The sequence below is a fragment of the Diabrotica virgifera genome, chromosome 6 (assembly GCF_917563875.1).
Source record: "Diabrotica virgifera virgifera chromosome 6, PGI_DIABVI_V3a".
NCBI classification, from domain to species: Eukaryota; Metazoa; Arthropoda; class Insecta; order Coleoptera; family Chrysomelidae; genus Diabrotica; species Diabrotica virgifera.
In genome coordinates this window covers 222,928,777-222,944,808 of record NC_065448.1, presented here as the reverse complement: position 1 = coordinate 222,944,808, position 16,032 = coordinate 222,928,777, and the positions used below count along the sequence as shown (strand labels likewise).

General features: G+C 32.4%; 1 protein-coding gene across 1 annotated transcript in view; it reads left to right on the top strand.

Annotated features, from left to right (window-relative positions):
* LOC126886731 (inositol polyphosphate-4-phosphatase type I A) overlaps nucleotides 1-10,919 on the top strand; it is a 49,634-nt gene extending 38,715 nt beyond the window's left edge. Inside the window, exons 16-17 of the mRNA XM_050653742.1 lie at nucleotides 4,568-4,703; nucleotides 6,208-10,919. Coding sequence (XP_050509699.1) covers nucleotides 4,568-4,703; nucleotides 6,208-6,340 — 269 coding nt within the window. The 3' untranslated portion in view covers nucleotides 6,341-10,919. The remainder of the gene's footprint in view (nucleotides 1-4,567; nucleotides 4,704-6,207) is intronic.
* The last annotated feature ends 5,113 nt before the right edge of the window (nucleotides 10,920-16,032 follow it).

Sequence of the window (16,032 nt, the reverse complement as noted above, 5' to 3'; positions counted from 1 at the left end):
TTTTCCTGCGTTATGGTTTGTAGCAACACATATTTATCCCCTCTTATAACGTGGCCGAGATACTGTAACTTTCTTATCTTAATAGTATTGGACAGTTCGATGTAAACATCAGGATCGAATTGTTTTCTAATGCCCCTTTGTTCGATTCTTCTCGATCGACGATGGTAAATAAATGTTGGAAGTGTGGAGTAAAAATATGGTTTTATTGACAGCTACTGAGTATTACACTATAGATGTTGGTCAGGTAACTTTCTATAATAGACTGCCCTTAGTAACAGCTACTAATAATAATTACACTCTGCGTAACTTCAAGCAATGACTTACGCACTTGTTAACGAGGTAACTATTCTAAATAGACTGCGACTCAAAATAGTCCATTTGGCTAATTTATAATCTCATCAAAATATACAAATCATCAATAACTTGCGTGGTAACAAGAACAATGAAATTGCAAACTGCAGTTTAATCAAGCTATTGCAAAACTTAGGGAGTTCAAATGGAAATACTACGATTTGGCAATTTATTTAGGTTGCAAAAGGTTCACTGGACTCTAATAATTAAAATATTACAATGTTTCAATTATACACGGTGAAACTATAAAAGTTTAGGAAGTTAAGAATAATATGAGATTACAAATTAAGGGATTAATTTGAGATTGAACACGTATTCATGATTTCCTTTTCCTTTTTCATCTTTCTAAGGACCTCAACATTTGTTATTCGGTCTACCCAACTTATTTTTTATATTCTTCGGTAGGTCCACATCTCGAATGCTTCAACTCGATCGTTTATTTCTATCTTTAAGGCCAGGCCTCGACCCCATACAGCAGCACCGAAAACACATATGAACGTAAATTCTTATTTTGAGTTGCAAGCTAAGGTCTCTACTGCATAATACTCTTCTCATCTTGTTAAATGTTGCTCTAGCTTATCCAATTCTCATTTTTATTTCTTCTGTATACTCGTTATTTTCATTAATAATTGCACCAAGATATACAGGGTGTCCCCGAAAATAGTGCGTTCCTTTAAGGTATGGATATAATACACAATTTAGAACAAAAAAGTCCTATAACATTTTCCGTTTAGGAAAATTTTATAGGACCTTTAAGTCCATAACCGTTTCCAAGAAAAAAATTACATTGTTCTCCATATAAGTGAATTTTTATTTTCATAAATTCAAATGACGTGGCAACGTGTTGTGGAAGAACATGTTGTGACTGTGGAAATTTAACCTAATCCAACCCTTGTGTATTTACTATTTGAGGTGTGATTTTTGGGGTTGTTGACATTACTAGGTACCTACCTGCAAAATAATTATTACTTGCTTTAATAATGTCATTTTTGCTATTATCTGAATTAATTAAGGTTTTATAATTAAGGCTCGAAATTTTACATAAATTATATATATATATATATATATATATATATATATATATATATATATATATATATATATATATATATATATATCCCGTTCACAGCGTAATACGCCTTTGGGTTCCCGTTCGCCAAGCCTGTCTATTCTGCCAGTCTTCTTCAGATAGATTTCTTGCTGACATTGCTTTTGAGATTCCTTGGATCCATGTTGTTGGTGGTCGTCCTCGTTTTCTTTTCTCTGGTGGTACCCATTCTAATATCTTTTTGGGTAGTCTTTCTTCCCCCATACGTCTAACATGTCCGTACCATATTAGTTGTTGTTTTTCGATGTCTTCTATAATTGATCTTTGTACTTTCATTTGTCTCCTGATGTCCTCATTTTTCACATGTTCTAATCTAGACTTTCCCGCTGCTCTCCTCCAAAAATCCATTTCAACTGCCAATAGGTTACCTGTCTTTAAGTTTTTGTGATAACTGCCACACTTCTGAGCCATAGACGATTACTGGTTTTAATATGGTATTATATATTCGCTTTTTCGTTTCCGGTCTTATATTTTTTTGCCATAATACTGAATTCAACGCACCTATAACTTGTTTTCCTTTGGTTATTCTGTCTTTTATGGCTTCATCACTTCTTCCTGTCTTTGTCAGTTTTACCCCCAAATATGTACATTGGTCACATTTCTTAATAGTTTAATCTTCTAAGTCGAGGTCATCTGGAGTATTTTCTCCTCCTACGCAAAGATATTGTGTTTTTTGGACATTTACTTCGAGGCCCCATTTTTTGTACTCTACCATTAGTTTTCTAGCCATATACTCCAGGTCTTTGTCTTGGGCAATAACTACCTGGTCATCTGCATAGTGCAACGTATATAACGTTTCATCCCCAATAGATAGCCCCATCCCTTTACACTTCTTCTTCCAGTGCCTGAGTGCTTCATCGATATATATGTTGAACAGTATGGGAGATAAACAGCAACCTTGCTTCAGTCCTTTTGTTACCTGAAAACCATTAGATACCTCTTTTCCTATTTTAACTTTTGCTATTGTGTTCTTATAAAGCTCTTTAATAGCATCGATTAGTGTAACGCTGATACTGGTTTTCTCCAATACTTTCCACAACTTCGCAACAGGCACGGTGTCATATGCTTTTGTTAAATCGACTAAGAGTAAATGCACTTCTCGAGATCTCAGTGTTATTTTCTTAAGTATTTGGGATAAGCAGAATATACTATCTATTGTGGATCGTCCTGCTCTGAATCCGTTTTGTTCTTCTGACTCAAAAGGACGGTATTCTTCGCATATGCGTTCTTTTATAATTCTTCCATATAATCTGCTAAGCGTACTCGTAACAGTGTTACGAGTACATAAATTATAACTTTTTAAATTATAATTTTAAACGAATTGATAAAATGTCAATTATTTACAATAAGAAACACTTTATCTTTTTACTAAACTAGTATTGTGTATTTATTAAGCTTTAAAGGTGTTGAACACAAGGGGTTTTAACTAAATTACATAGTTTACAGTGGTCGGACTATCAGTAGTTTGTTTACTTGGTGGCCACAGAATGAGTCAATTCCTACCAATTCAACGATGAGAATAAGTGGTATCCAGAAGATTTTTCACAGCTCTGGGGCTCCGTCATGAAGAAACCACATTTCACGTCGTGTTTGCAAATGCACTTCAAGAAGTACCGGCAAAATATTTTACAAGAAATTTATAGGCCTCTTCGTTTAGTGCTCTGGGTAATTCATAAAATACTGCACCCTTTACCCGTTCTGTATCCTTAAAGGCCCGTTTTCACGCTACGTCTTATTGTACGTTGTGTGATAGGACAAATCATACAATAAAATGTGGCGTGTAAACAACAAAACGTACGTCTTGTCGAATCGAAAAATGAAATCCACGTATTGACAAAACGTACGTTTTGTCGTACGTTTTGCATGACACACAAAACGTACAATAAGACGTAGAGTGAAAACGACCCTTTACAAAGTAACTGATATAATATTTGTTTAATACCCAAAATATCTACTTGGTAAGAAATAAGAAATACCCGTTCTTTTGGTATACAATAATACTAGAAAACCAATAATTATGCAAAATATCCAATGTCAATAACATCAAACAAACCAAATTTTTGGTTTGTTTGATGTGAGGGGACGACTACGGACAGGGTGAAAAAATGTAAACACTAGACCCCTGCAGAAGTGGTTGATATTTACATTACTTTACCTACCAGATACAATTGACCTACAAACCTACTATTTTTAATTGTGACTGTCTATTTTTAAATTTTTGAATAGCGCGTTGTTGCCAGACTTCAATTTGCATATCAAAATGTATTTTCGTTTTTTGGTCAAACGGCTGAATTTAGAAAAAAATGTTATAAGACTTTTTTGCTCTACATTGTGCCTTCTACCTATGCCTTTAAGGAACGCACTATTTTCGGGCACACCCTGTATATCTGCGTTTTTAAAATTTTTCTATTGGCACCCCTCTTATGTTTAAAATGTCTTGTTGTGTTTTGGAAATTGTCATAAATTTTGTTTTATTAGCGTTAAGCGTTAGTCCGCTCTCCTCACTAGCATTTACTACATTATCTAAGATACCTGTAGGTCTTGTATATTCTGCGCAATTAGTATAGTATCATCGACAAATCTGATATTGTTGATGGGTCTGCTGTTGACTTTCTGTTACATCTTCGATTGATTTTTTAATTATGTCTTCCGAATATAGATTGAACAATAAGAGCAACTGTATAAGACGGTTGTGTCGTACCTTATCGAACGCCTTATTGTAATCAATAAAACAGAGTGGTTGGTTTACATCCATACATATTTGCATGAGGACGTTAAATCCAAATATTAGTGTATTCTAAGTATTTTAACTCGCTTAATTCGAATTTCAAACTTGCTTTTGTATCGGAAATGTCGGGAATTTGTTATAAAAGGTTTAATTGTTTAAATTATTATAATCCGTAAACTAACAAATATAAATAATTTTTACAAAATCCAATTTGTTCGTTTAAGAAAAACCTACAAAATGATGTTTGGTAAACCTTGATCCACTAATTAGAACCGGAGATATTGTAAAATTAGTGCAAAAACATTGCAAAAGTACGGTAATATTTAGGCGATTTTTCATATATTGTGAAATTAGTTGTATTTATGATTTTTTTTGTTTAGGTTTAAGATTTACGAGCTGTAAAAGTGCCAAAGACAGAACGGGAATGTCCGTGACATTCGAAGAGTGTCAAATCTTAGCTGATGAGTATCATTTAGCAGAACATGAATTCCAACGAGTATTAGATTGTTTAAGAAGGTAAATTGTTTATTTTATTTATGTATGGATAGTATTTCACGAATTTGTGACTATTTTGGATTAGGGATGAAAGCTTTGACATAAACGGTCCGCTATGCTGAGAAAGACTAGCACTCTCACACCTGACTTTCTATTGTCTTCCATTTTGAACTTAAATCCAATCTCTTTGAAAACTCTCCAGAGACTTACCCTGGATATTTCGAATGTATGTCTTTTAATTTTTTTAAAACCGTCCCTACAGAAACATGTTCTTTCTTTTCACACATTTTATACATATTGTCTCGTTTTTCAAGCTTACAACTCTCAAGAAGATCTTCAGTCTTAGGGTGTGGTCTAGGTTTATATTGTGCGACCTCTACTTCACTATTTACACTGTTTCTATTTTTCAAAACTGACTTGAGTTTTGTCTCACTAATGCACAATGCATCACACATTATGTTTATATATTTTTGTTAAAACGTACTTCGTTTTATGCGCAGGAGCGTGATCGTTACATGACAGTTTTTCGTTGTGTTGGAACAAACCTATTGTCCTTTTCATGATCATTTTTCAGTGCGTAACAAATGATAGGAAAAAGGGTAAGTCCGTGATAATACACATTTATGACATTTATTCTAATATGACATTTTAGTTAAATCTGACAGTTGTCACATTTTATTTTCAATTTGGAATAAAAACAAATCAAATGTGTTTCTTGCATTTATAAAATGGTATTTTCTTTGATTTGTATAGTCTTATAAATTATACAGATTATATTTGTAATATTATTATCTAATTAAAAAAAAATTATTTTTTTATTATGGCGCCATCTATCGACAACTAGAATAACTAGAAGAAATATTATAAAAATGTCACCGACGAAATGTAATCACCGACGTGCCTTTTTTTCTGTCACATACAATTTAATGCGTTAGAAAGAAATCGAAAAACTGTGACGCACTGAAAGATGATCATGAGAAATACTGTATTATTGTTATATTATGTATATGTATTATATTTTACTTTACATTATATTTTAGTAAAATATATATTAAAACATGAGCTAATCAGAATATGAATATGCAAATTTGTCGGTGAGTAAGTGTTATAGCTTACAATCCCATGTAAATAATAAATATAGCGTCGCTCGAATTATCTCGAGTGTGCACAATTTGGCCAGTTTAGCACGCTCGAGTTCACTCGAGCGTGCACGTTAAGGGGTTAATGTCATTGTGACAAATACTGGGCGCTACAATTGGCTGCCAAGAGCCATATTCCGTACTTGCACTTTAACCTTTTCAGCTCCGGTGACGCGTACGCGCGTCCAAATATGACTATAGATCAGTGACATGGACGCGTAAGCGCATCCATAGCACGTAAGTATTCAAACGAAATTATTTCTGCCGGCACTGGAGCTGATGTTGGAAATATTGAAACGGAGCTGAAGGGGTTAAGGCAAGAAATATTATCTACATGGTATACATGATCTACTTGTGTGATTAAACATATTTCTATTTTTTTGTAGTGAGGGTTGCCGCAGGGAAAACGCTCTGAAGAATATCGGAATAAAAAAATACGCTTTCAATTCTATCCAGCTCCTGGCATATCCAAAATTCTACAGACCTCCTCCAGGGACGTACGGATCTGCACTAACTTAAGGCACTCGTGTGTCGTAGATGAAAGACACACTATTCAATGTTATTCATATACATTTTTGTAGTTTATCGGGATATTTCGGACGAAGATGTTTTAGGTTTTTAACTGTTGATTTTATTTAGAACTAACGACAAAAATGCAGTAGATGAGACTATTTTCGATATGCAAGAGATTTGTTCAGAGCAGCTGTCCCGAAGGTCAGAATAGCCATGATGATTGCCAACCGTCGTCGCGGAGATGGCACTTAAAGCAGAAAAAAAGTCGAAAGTCAAGGAATCTTGGTCTTCAGCTAACTAATTTCACGTACAACCAAAAATTTTGTGATGCATACCGATACGAAAAGGATCTTTTTTACTATAAATAAAGGTGACCTTGCAGTAAAGTGTAAAAACTTATATTTTGGTGGGTTTTTCTAGAACTTATATCTTTCTAGTTTATAAGAGTTCCTAAAAGAGCGAGAATCCTACTACTGATTGCCTATGTTTTTTGAACTTGGAAACTGTTTATAACCCTAATAACACCAAACATTCCAGGATGTTTTGTTCTGTTCTGTTCCTAGAATGTACACACAGGATATTGAGAACATTCCTGGAATATCCTCAAAAGCACAAGAATGTCCCATAAATGTCCCAGGAAAGTCCTCTGTCAGCATTTTAAACATTACTTGATTGTCTTGTTGGAACATTCAATGAATGTCTACGAATGTTCTTTGGACATTCACAGTATATTTTTTATACATTCCCTGGATATAGTCACTGATGTGACATAATACCTCCGATTTGTTTTTTCATGAGTTTTGTAAGAGAGACTAAAAACTTTTTTTACAGTCACCTCCTATTTTCATATGATATTTTTTGACATGTTTTGTAGTAAATTCAACTATCTATTTACTACAAAACCTGTCAAAATTTACATGTGAAAACAGGAGATGACCCTAAAAATGGTTTTTCGTCTCCTACAAAATTCATGAAAAAGCAGATAGGAGGTATTGTCACATCACCGACGATATATCAGAAGTATATGTGGCCATACCAAATAATACATCCTTGACAAATATAAACATTTTTATTGCACAAAATCTTGTCATATATTTTTTTCCATAATCATCACTACGATGATAATTCATTGTATTGAATTGTACATTACAATTACAATCTGGTCATAACTGGCCAATGAGCAATTTTAATTTAACCTAAATTACTACTGTTCCTTAAAATGAAGAGCTTACCCCATAGCGTCTGTTATCTAATCTAACAAGATCGTGCACTATTCTAACATACCTACACAGGCACACAAGCACTATGCTCTGCTTGTCACTATCACCTATCACTCAAACTAGTTCAAAAGGCTTTGTCCTCGTCAATCTTCTAGTTTGCCCAGTAGTATTGAGGAGCTGGATTTCCTCAATATTCTTGTAGGTACTTATGAAGTTGTTGCTCGTGACTTCCAACTTTACTCCAACTTTAAAAACAAATCCAGCTGTAAAATATTTATGTGCTTGAAGGCTTTTGTATGCTTTCATCTGCTGCTTAGAGTAGTAACTGTGAGACTCCACCAGATATGTATAAATATCTATAATAGTAATTTGGTGGAATGCACTTTACTGTAAAATCCAATTCTGACTGAATTGTATATGGATCTAAATCCCGAATTATTTTCAGCTTCAATAAATATCTAAAACAATAAAAGAAATAATGTTATTGCTTGCAAAATTTATCAATATTGATAAATATCAGGGAAAAATGAACAGTAAATAAAAATTGTTTCTCCTACCTTTCTCCAACATCTGGAGTTTCCAATAATAATTTCCTTAAATAATCACTTTGCATTGTGGTAAAGTTTATAAAGTTCACAAAATACACCAAACGAAATCCAAATGAATCCAAAATAGACAAAATACGACGATAAACAGTGAATATCAAAAATAGATATTACAAACATCACCTCTGTAACTTTTTGTATGCCAACCAGAAGTGACGTGGTTTGGATTGCCTAATACATAGATACACGCGCGTGGCAAATTTAAAAATGAACGCAAATGAAAAGTAAATGGCCTCTCTTAAAATATAGGACATTGGTAGTATGTTCATAGAATGTCTTGTGGTAACATTCCACCAATAATTTAATCAGATGTTCACCGAATGTTCCTTGAATGTTCAGGACATTCAAACATTAATAGAACTTTGATAGTATATTCCTGGAATGTTTTGTGTTGTTAGTTAATTTTTGAAAGTGTTCTGGAACTGTCTATAACTTTTTACAATGCCTCAAATGGTAAAATAGCTGTGAGATAATGCTTTTTTAGCTGATAAAATTGACATCGGATAGTTCTCCGAATGGCAATACTGCCATAATCATCAAATAAGTTTTAGAATGAAACGTTTGCCGTAAAACAATGCTCCGAACATTAATACAATTCTGAAATAATGCTTTAAATGGCAAGCCAGCAGTAAAATAACGCTTCTAACTGCAGAATTGTAGTTCGATAATGCTTCTAATGCAATACAGTATTGAGGTAATGATTCAAATAGTAGGATCGGTATGATATGATAAATGCAGCATATGATTGTAAGAGTCTTGGGATAATGCTTAGAGAAACAAGATTGTCGTGAGATAATGCTTTAAATGGCAATATTGGTAGAAGTTAATGCTTCAAATGTTAAAACTGCTCTCCAGAATCAATGACAAAACTGTGCTGGAATAATCCTTTAAGTATTAGGAAAGACCTGACATCGCTTCAAATGATACAGTTGCCGTTAGATAATGCTTCCATTGGTAGGATTGCCATAAGATAATGTTCCAAATGACGTCGACGTCATATAATACTTTATATAAAAGGATTGCATTAATAAAATGCTTCGAATCATTAGATAGCCACGAGATATTGTTTAGATTGACAAGTTTGCCATGAAATAATGCTCCAAATATCAATACTGGTCCGATATACGGCTTCAAATAGAAAGTTGTCGTGAGATTATATTTCATGATAAGAGAATGACCCTTTAAATGACATCGTAGTGATAGATTCTTCGAATTGTAAAATAGTCAATAAATAAGCCTTCAAATGGCAATATTTCCGTGACAAATGCTTATATCGATGAGGTAGCCATGAGATAATGCTTGGAATGCAGGATTGTCATGACATAATTTTTGGGTCGGCAGGATTAAGGAGCTATTTGAGCAATAAAGCTCGTCTCAATGTGATTAATTTTAATGAGAAATTGATGAGAAGTCTGCAAACTTGGAGAACCATAATTTGGGCACAAAAACAACAAGAAATTTGTGGAAAAAAATTCTATAGATGAAGTTGTAGAAGTTTATTGCTAAATAAAAAAGTCAAAGCCAAATTTTTTGAAAATATTCAAGAAAAACTGTAATATTGTTTTAAAAAACTGTATAAACAAATAATAATTTAGTAGTTCTCAGCCTATTGCATTTTTGTTAATCGAAATAGCTTAATTTTATTTTAACAAATCAATTAACTATTAATTATCTTTGAAAACCTTTTGATATTATATTCTAAGACGTTTTTATATATTGTTGTTGTATATTCTCCTTTTTTTTAATGCATCTGTATATTTTGTATGATTTTTGAAGGAGTATGATAAATTTAAATTATTAAGTACCATTAATTGTTAAAAAGATTGAATTACTATAACGTAACACCATTGATTCTTAAAGTGTGACAAAAGCGCCACCCACAAGTTGGTATTGGAATTAAAAAGAAGCATTATTAGACATTTTTGCCAATAAAAATGCCTTTTATGTGAAACAAACCGAACAAATTCCAAAAATCCACTCTGAGATACGAGGGAAAGGTGAAAAGTTTTCGGTCCAGTTCATAGATGGCACTGTTTTTTATGCGTGAGAGGAAATCTTCATAAAACACCTTTCGACATGTGCCGGATGATAGTGTGGGAGTTCTATCCACTACAACATTGTATTTGTTTGCTTATGAATTCTCTCTCTTTTTTCATCACTCGCTTAACCGTAGAAATCAAACAAGATGCATTGTTACGAGTAAAGTCGCTGGTTGTTTCGTATATGTACCTTGAAGTATGCAGAGCTCACAATACTTGTATGTTTGACCGTTCACAGAGGACATTTGCAGCGCTGCTAACAAGTATAAGTTGTCTTCGACATTAACTATATAAATCATAATTTTGAGCAAATTGAAATCGCGTCCCAATGGAAATTTGGATCTTTGAAATTCCCCTTAAATAGATGGTCGAGCTGTTTTTCGATTTAGAGGTGCGCATCCCTCTGAATCGAAAACAAGCAAAACCATCTTTTACTTTTCTATCTTTACTCAAATTTGAGTACTAGGAAGTCCTAGACGAATGAAAACGGAATGTGATTGCATACAGGGTGAGGCAAATAAAGGGCCTATTAGAAATATCTCGAGAACTAAAGGCAACAGAATCATGAAAATTGGAATAAAGGGGTTTTGAAGGTTGATCTATTAAATGAAAATATTTTCATCCCTTTGCAACTTCCGGTTATACCGGAAGTTGCTTATAACTTCGTTTTTTTTTAAATGGCACACCCTGTATATTTTTACATTTTTGGATTCTCTTCGATGTCTTCTTTCTTAAAATATGAGGTTTTGTAATATTATACAGGGTATTTTAAAAGGTAATTACGTTTTTTTATTAATTTCGTATCAAAATTAACACCCTGTAGAATTGTAGTAGTTTGACATCTTAAACTCTACTTACGTTCAAATGATTTTTAATATACTCTATTATTGTTAAGAATCATTAGTATCGCTAAATTTTTAATTTTAGTATGCAGGGTTGGTCGAAATTTGGAATGGGTATTTTCTGAGTTTTCTTAAATGGAGTATTTTAGTATTGTAATGAAATGATATTTTATGGTACTTTTTTATTTCTTAAGCATTCCCTATACCTAACTGCTTTAATTTGTGCTTAATTGTTAATCGCACCAACAATCTTAACTACGTAGGTATTTTGATAGCTAAACCATTATTGGTAATTTTAAGGACCGGTCTGGATTAATATGTATTTATTTCTGAAAAATTATTTGGGATTGAGTATTTTCATGGCCAACCTAATAAAATTTTACGTATTTTTTGGTGCAATTAATGTATAGCTTGAATCACCAATAACTCACAAATTAAAGCAGTTAGGTATAGGGAATGCTTAAGAAATAAAAAGTACTATAAAATATCATTTCATTACAATACAAAAATACAGGGTGTTCCATTTAAGAAAACTCAGAAAATACTCATTCCGAGTTTCGACCAACCCTGTATACTAAAATTAAAAATTTAGCTGTACTAATGATATGATTCTTAACAATAGTAGAGTCTATTAGAAATCATTTGAACGTAAGTAGAGTTTTAGATGTTAAACTACTACAATTCTACAGGGTGTTAATTTTGCTACGAAATTAATAAAAAAACGTAATTATCTTTTAAAATACCCTGTATAATATTACAAAACCTCATATTTTAAGAAAGAAGACATCGAAGAGAATCCAAAAATGTAAAAATATACAGGGTGCCCCATTTAAAAAACGAAGTTATAAGCAACTTCCGGTATGACCGGAAGTTGCAAAGAGATGAAAATATTTTCATTTAATAGATCATCCTTCAAAACCCCTTTATTCCAATTTTCATGATTCTGTTGCCTTTAGTTCTCGAGATATTTCTAATAGCCAAGTTATCTGCCTCACCCTATATAGTGGAGTCCTCTTTGTTTTCTATGTTCGTCGTCTGCGGTCTTATAAATTGTAAAAGTCGCAGATTAAGGACCAGAAAGAACTTTCAACAAGAAAAGTTTCAGATTTAAATAATTATTTACCATTTTAATTTTTATTATAATGGTGAATTCTGCATCTGAGACTTTTCAGTTTGTTTAAGAGATGTCGCTGGATTGCATCCCAATGGGGATTTCAATGATCTTTGAAATTCCCCTTAAATAGATGGTCGAGCTGTTTTTGGATTTAGAGGTGTGCACGCTAGCGCTGTTGAGGAAGCCTACAATGGTGGAAACAGCTGTCCAGCGACTGTGCATCCCTCTGAATCGAAAACAAGCAAAACCATCTTTTACTTTTCATAATTTTGAGGTTTGAGCCAAGTGGTCTTTTTCGATTATCTGAAGAATCACTCGCTTGCAAAATTGTATATGTCCAAATTGATTCCATGATTAAGGGTTATTATTTGAGATTACAAGTCAAAATAGTATGAATGTTTTTATCAGACATTTTTCCACGATCTGTAATTATTCGTGTGGCGATCTTTCTTTGAATTATACAGTAAGCACGTAAAGGTTGGAATAAATTCATTATTTCGTAAACCGGTGACTTTAAGAAAGAATACTGGAACAGGTCGATTTTTATTTTTAAATTATAATTTTTTGGCATATATATCATACTAGTGACGTCATCCATCTGGGCGTGATAGCTCATTTGAAAGGTTATTTGATTCTCTATTCAGTACTATAAACATTAGTATAATTATATATACAGGATGCTCAAAAAAAAATTTTAATTACATTAATTGAGACAAAAAGAAGAATGTATGTAATTTATTTAATTTGAAATACATTTTACTGTTGTCAGAAAACAGGAAAAAATGTTTGTTTAACAAATAAATATTGTTCTTCCCTTAAATTCAATATTAAATCTGCCACCTACCCGCCTCTTGGCAATTTAAACACTTAATTTAAGCGAAAAACAATGTTTATTTTTTAAATAACCATTTTTTCTTTTTTCTGGCAGCAGTAAAATGTATTTTGAGTTAAATAAATTACATGCATCCTTTTTTTTGTGTGTCAATTAATTTAACTAAAAAATTTTTTTTTGGATACCCTGTCGATGGTATAGTTCACAAATGTGGTAAGTACAATTTTTTTAGAAAATGAGGTAAGTACACAAGTACATTATTTTTACCCAAAGTTTATTGTGCACAAATGTGGTAAGCAAATAATGAAACGTGTAAGAAATACAAGTTGACATAATGTGTTAACTGCTAAATATAAGACAAATTAAGTAAGCCAAATGTTGTATGTGCCCTTACCACAAATGGTTTCTCTTCACTGTTCTAACATGAATGATACTTCTGATGATGAATAAATATTTGTATTCATTCTTTTTGCGGATTAAACAATTGTTCCTTATATTTCTTATTTAATTTCATTTAGAAGCTTGTAGTATATACCTGTCAAATGGGGTATGTACAATATAAGAAACTCCACATGTGGTAAGTACATACCTATAAGTACAAAAATCTATGTTTAAGTATTTAAAAGTAAGTAAACGTGTTTAAACTAATAACTATGTGATAGATAACGGTTCTGTACTCAAGCTTACACAAAACTAAATTTATAGAAATTAAGACCTACACACACTGTCCAACAGAACTTTCAAATGACTGTACTGTAAAATTTTAGTTTTTGCACTTACCACAATTGTGCACTATGCCATCGCTGTATAAACAATTATATTAATGTGTATATTACTGGATAGAGAATTAAATAACCTTTCAAATGAGCTATCACACGACCCCTATTCCCATTTAAAAAAAATCATCGATTACGTCATCACGCCCAGATAGATGACGTCACTAGTATGATATATATGCCAAAAAATCATAATTTAAAAGTAAAAATCGACCTGTTTCGGCATTTATTTCCATAATCGCCCATTTATGAGAAAATTAATTTATTCCAACCTTTACGTGCTCACTGTATGTTATTATTATTTTTTTATATTCTATACGAGTTTGTTCTCTACACCTTATTAAATTTTGATCATAGTTGTTTGTGTCGTCGCTCAAATGGAGAACTATTCTTTTGTCAGAAAAGTGTACAAACTCAGAAAGGCTCTTTGGTAGTAGCAAATTGAGTATATGAAGAATAAACTGTTGAAGCATCCAACCTATTGTCCTGTTTTGGCTCCTACTGACTTTAGTTTATTAAATTTTGCCACAAAAGAATGTTTTTTGGTCAAATGAATAGGAGGAAAAGTGCAAAATGCATACAGAAAATTCTTAAGCATGCTCGACCATCTCAAAATAAATTAATTATTTTTTCATTTATGAGCTGAAAACTTTTCACCTTGCCGCTGTAAACATTGTTTTATCACTGAAGAATGTTTTTATATAATTGCAAAAGCTTTACAACGATGTCTATTTAATAATATATACTTCCTTAATTCAGTATTAGTTGTTGTAATAATATATCTTAATTCTTTAAACTATTTAATTCTTCCAATGAGCGCATTTTTACATTTATTTTACAATATTAACGAATTTTTTGTTGTATAAAACGTTTTAATTGAGCTTTTTGAAGAATTATAACGAATAAACCGTGTTTGGTTCATCGAGCCACCAAATCCAAGCTGGCACTAATAACACAAGCCAACAAAATTTGACCAATATTTGGGCTCAGAGACCAGAATATACTCTTCAGAAGGTTTTTTGGCCGCTGATTCCGAATTTGAGCTCCAAATTGCGAAGTTGGCTCTGGTGTCTGAGATATCCTAACCTAACAGTGCAAATATAGAGACTTTTGGCCATAGATTTATAATACTCTAGATTGCGCCTTACGATCTTAAAATGGGTGACGGTTGCGACAGAGATAAATGAGCCTATTTGGTCGGTAGTCTCTTTTTAATTTAAGGGGAATATCGACGACGTGACTATCCCACTTTATCGAGTATTATGTATTGACAGTTCGAGCGGGTGGTGACGAGAAATGGTCTTTGGTCTTCGGACATGGATAATCGTGGTTCGAATCCCATACCAACTTTACCTTTTTTATTTTTAATTTAATCAATATTGCGTTTATTAGATATTTTTACATCTGAAAAATGGACCTAAGTAAATCTAGCAGATAATAAATGTATGTTAAGTTAATATTGGAATACATAATTATTTGTAAAATAAGTCATTCGTTATTAATATAAATTCGGCCTTATTCGAATGACGTGAATAATGTTTGTATTGCTTCTACCTTTTTAAAAAATTGTAATAATAGTTTCATAAATAAAAATAATGTCTAATTACTTATAATTGAATCGGTCATTTCAAAAACAGCAAAGTCCACAATTTTCAGAAACTAACTTTTTGAGAGGAATAGACTCCTTTAAGATAAACGTTGTGTACAAAAACGACACCAGTCCAGTAAAAACATTAGGAACAAAACTACAATATAACTCTGAATTTTGATGTCATCCATTTCATCCATCTTTCGACTATATAGGTAGTTTTCTTTGCTCTTCTGTAAAATTAGGAATATGTGACTCCTGTCTCGTGTTGTTTTTGAAATGACCGATTCAATTAATAAATCGATGATGGTACATTATGTTGATATTAATTATTGGTAATTTGTACGAATATTTTTAACAATTACTTTATACTATTGTACCATTAACTTATTAAAAAAATAACATTGGCTTTTATATTTTTAAAAATCTATAGGTACCTACACAGTTTTTCTTATTTGTTATATATTTCTTTGCTTAGATTTATTTTAGAGATATAATAATATCTAATAAACGCAATATTGATTAAATAAAAAATAAAAAAAGTAAAGATTGGTATGGGATTCGAACCAGGATTATCCACGTCCGAAGACAAACGACCAGTTCTCGTCGCCATCCGCTCGAACTGTCAAATCATCTAAAATACTCGTCGATAGAGTAGGATAGTGACGTCGTCGATACTCCC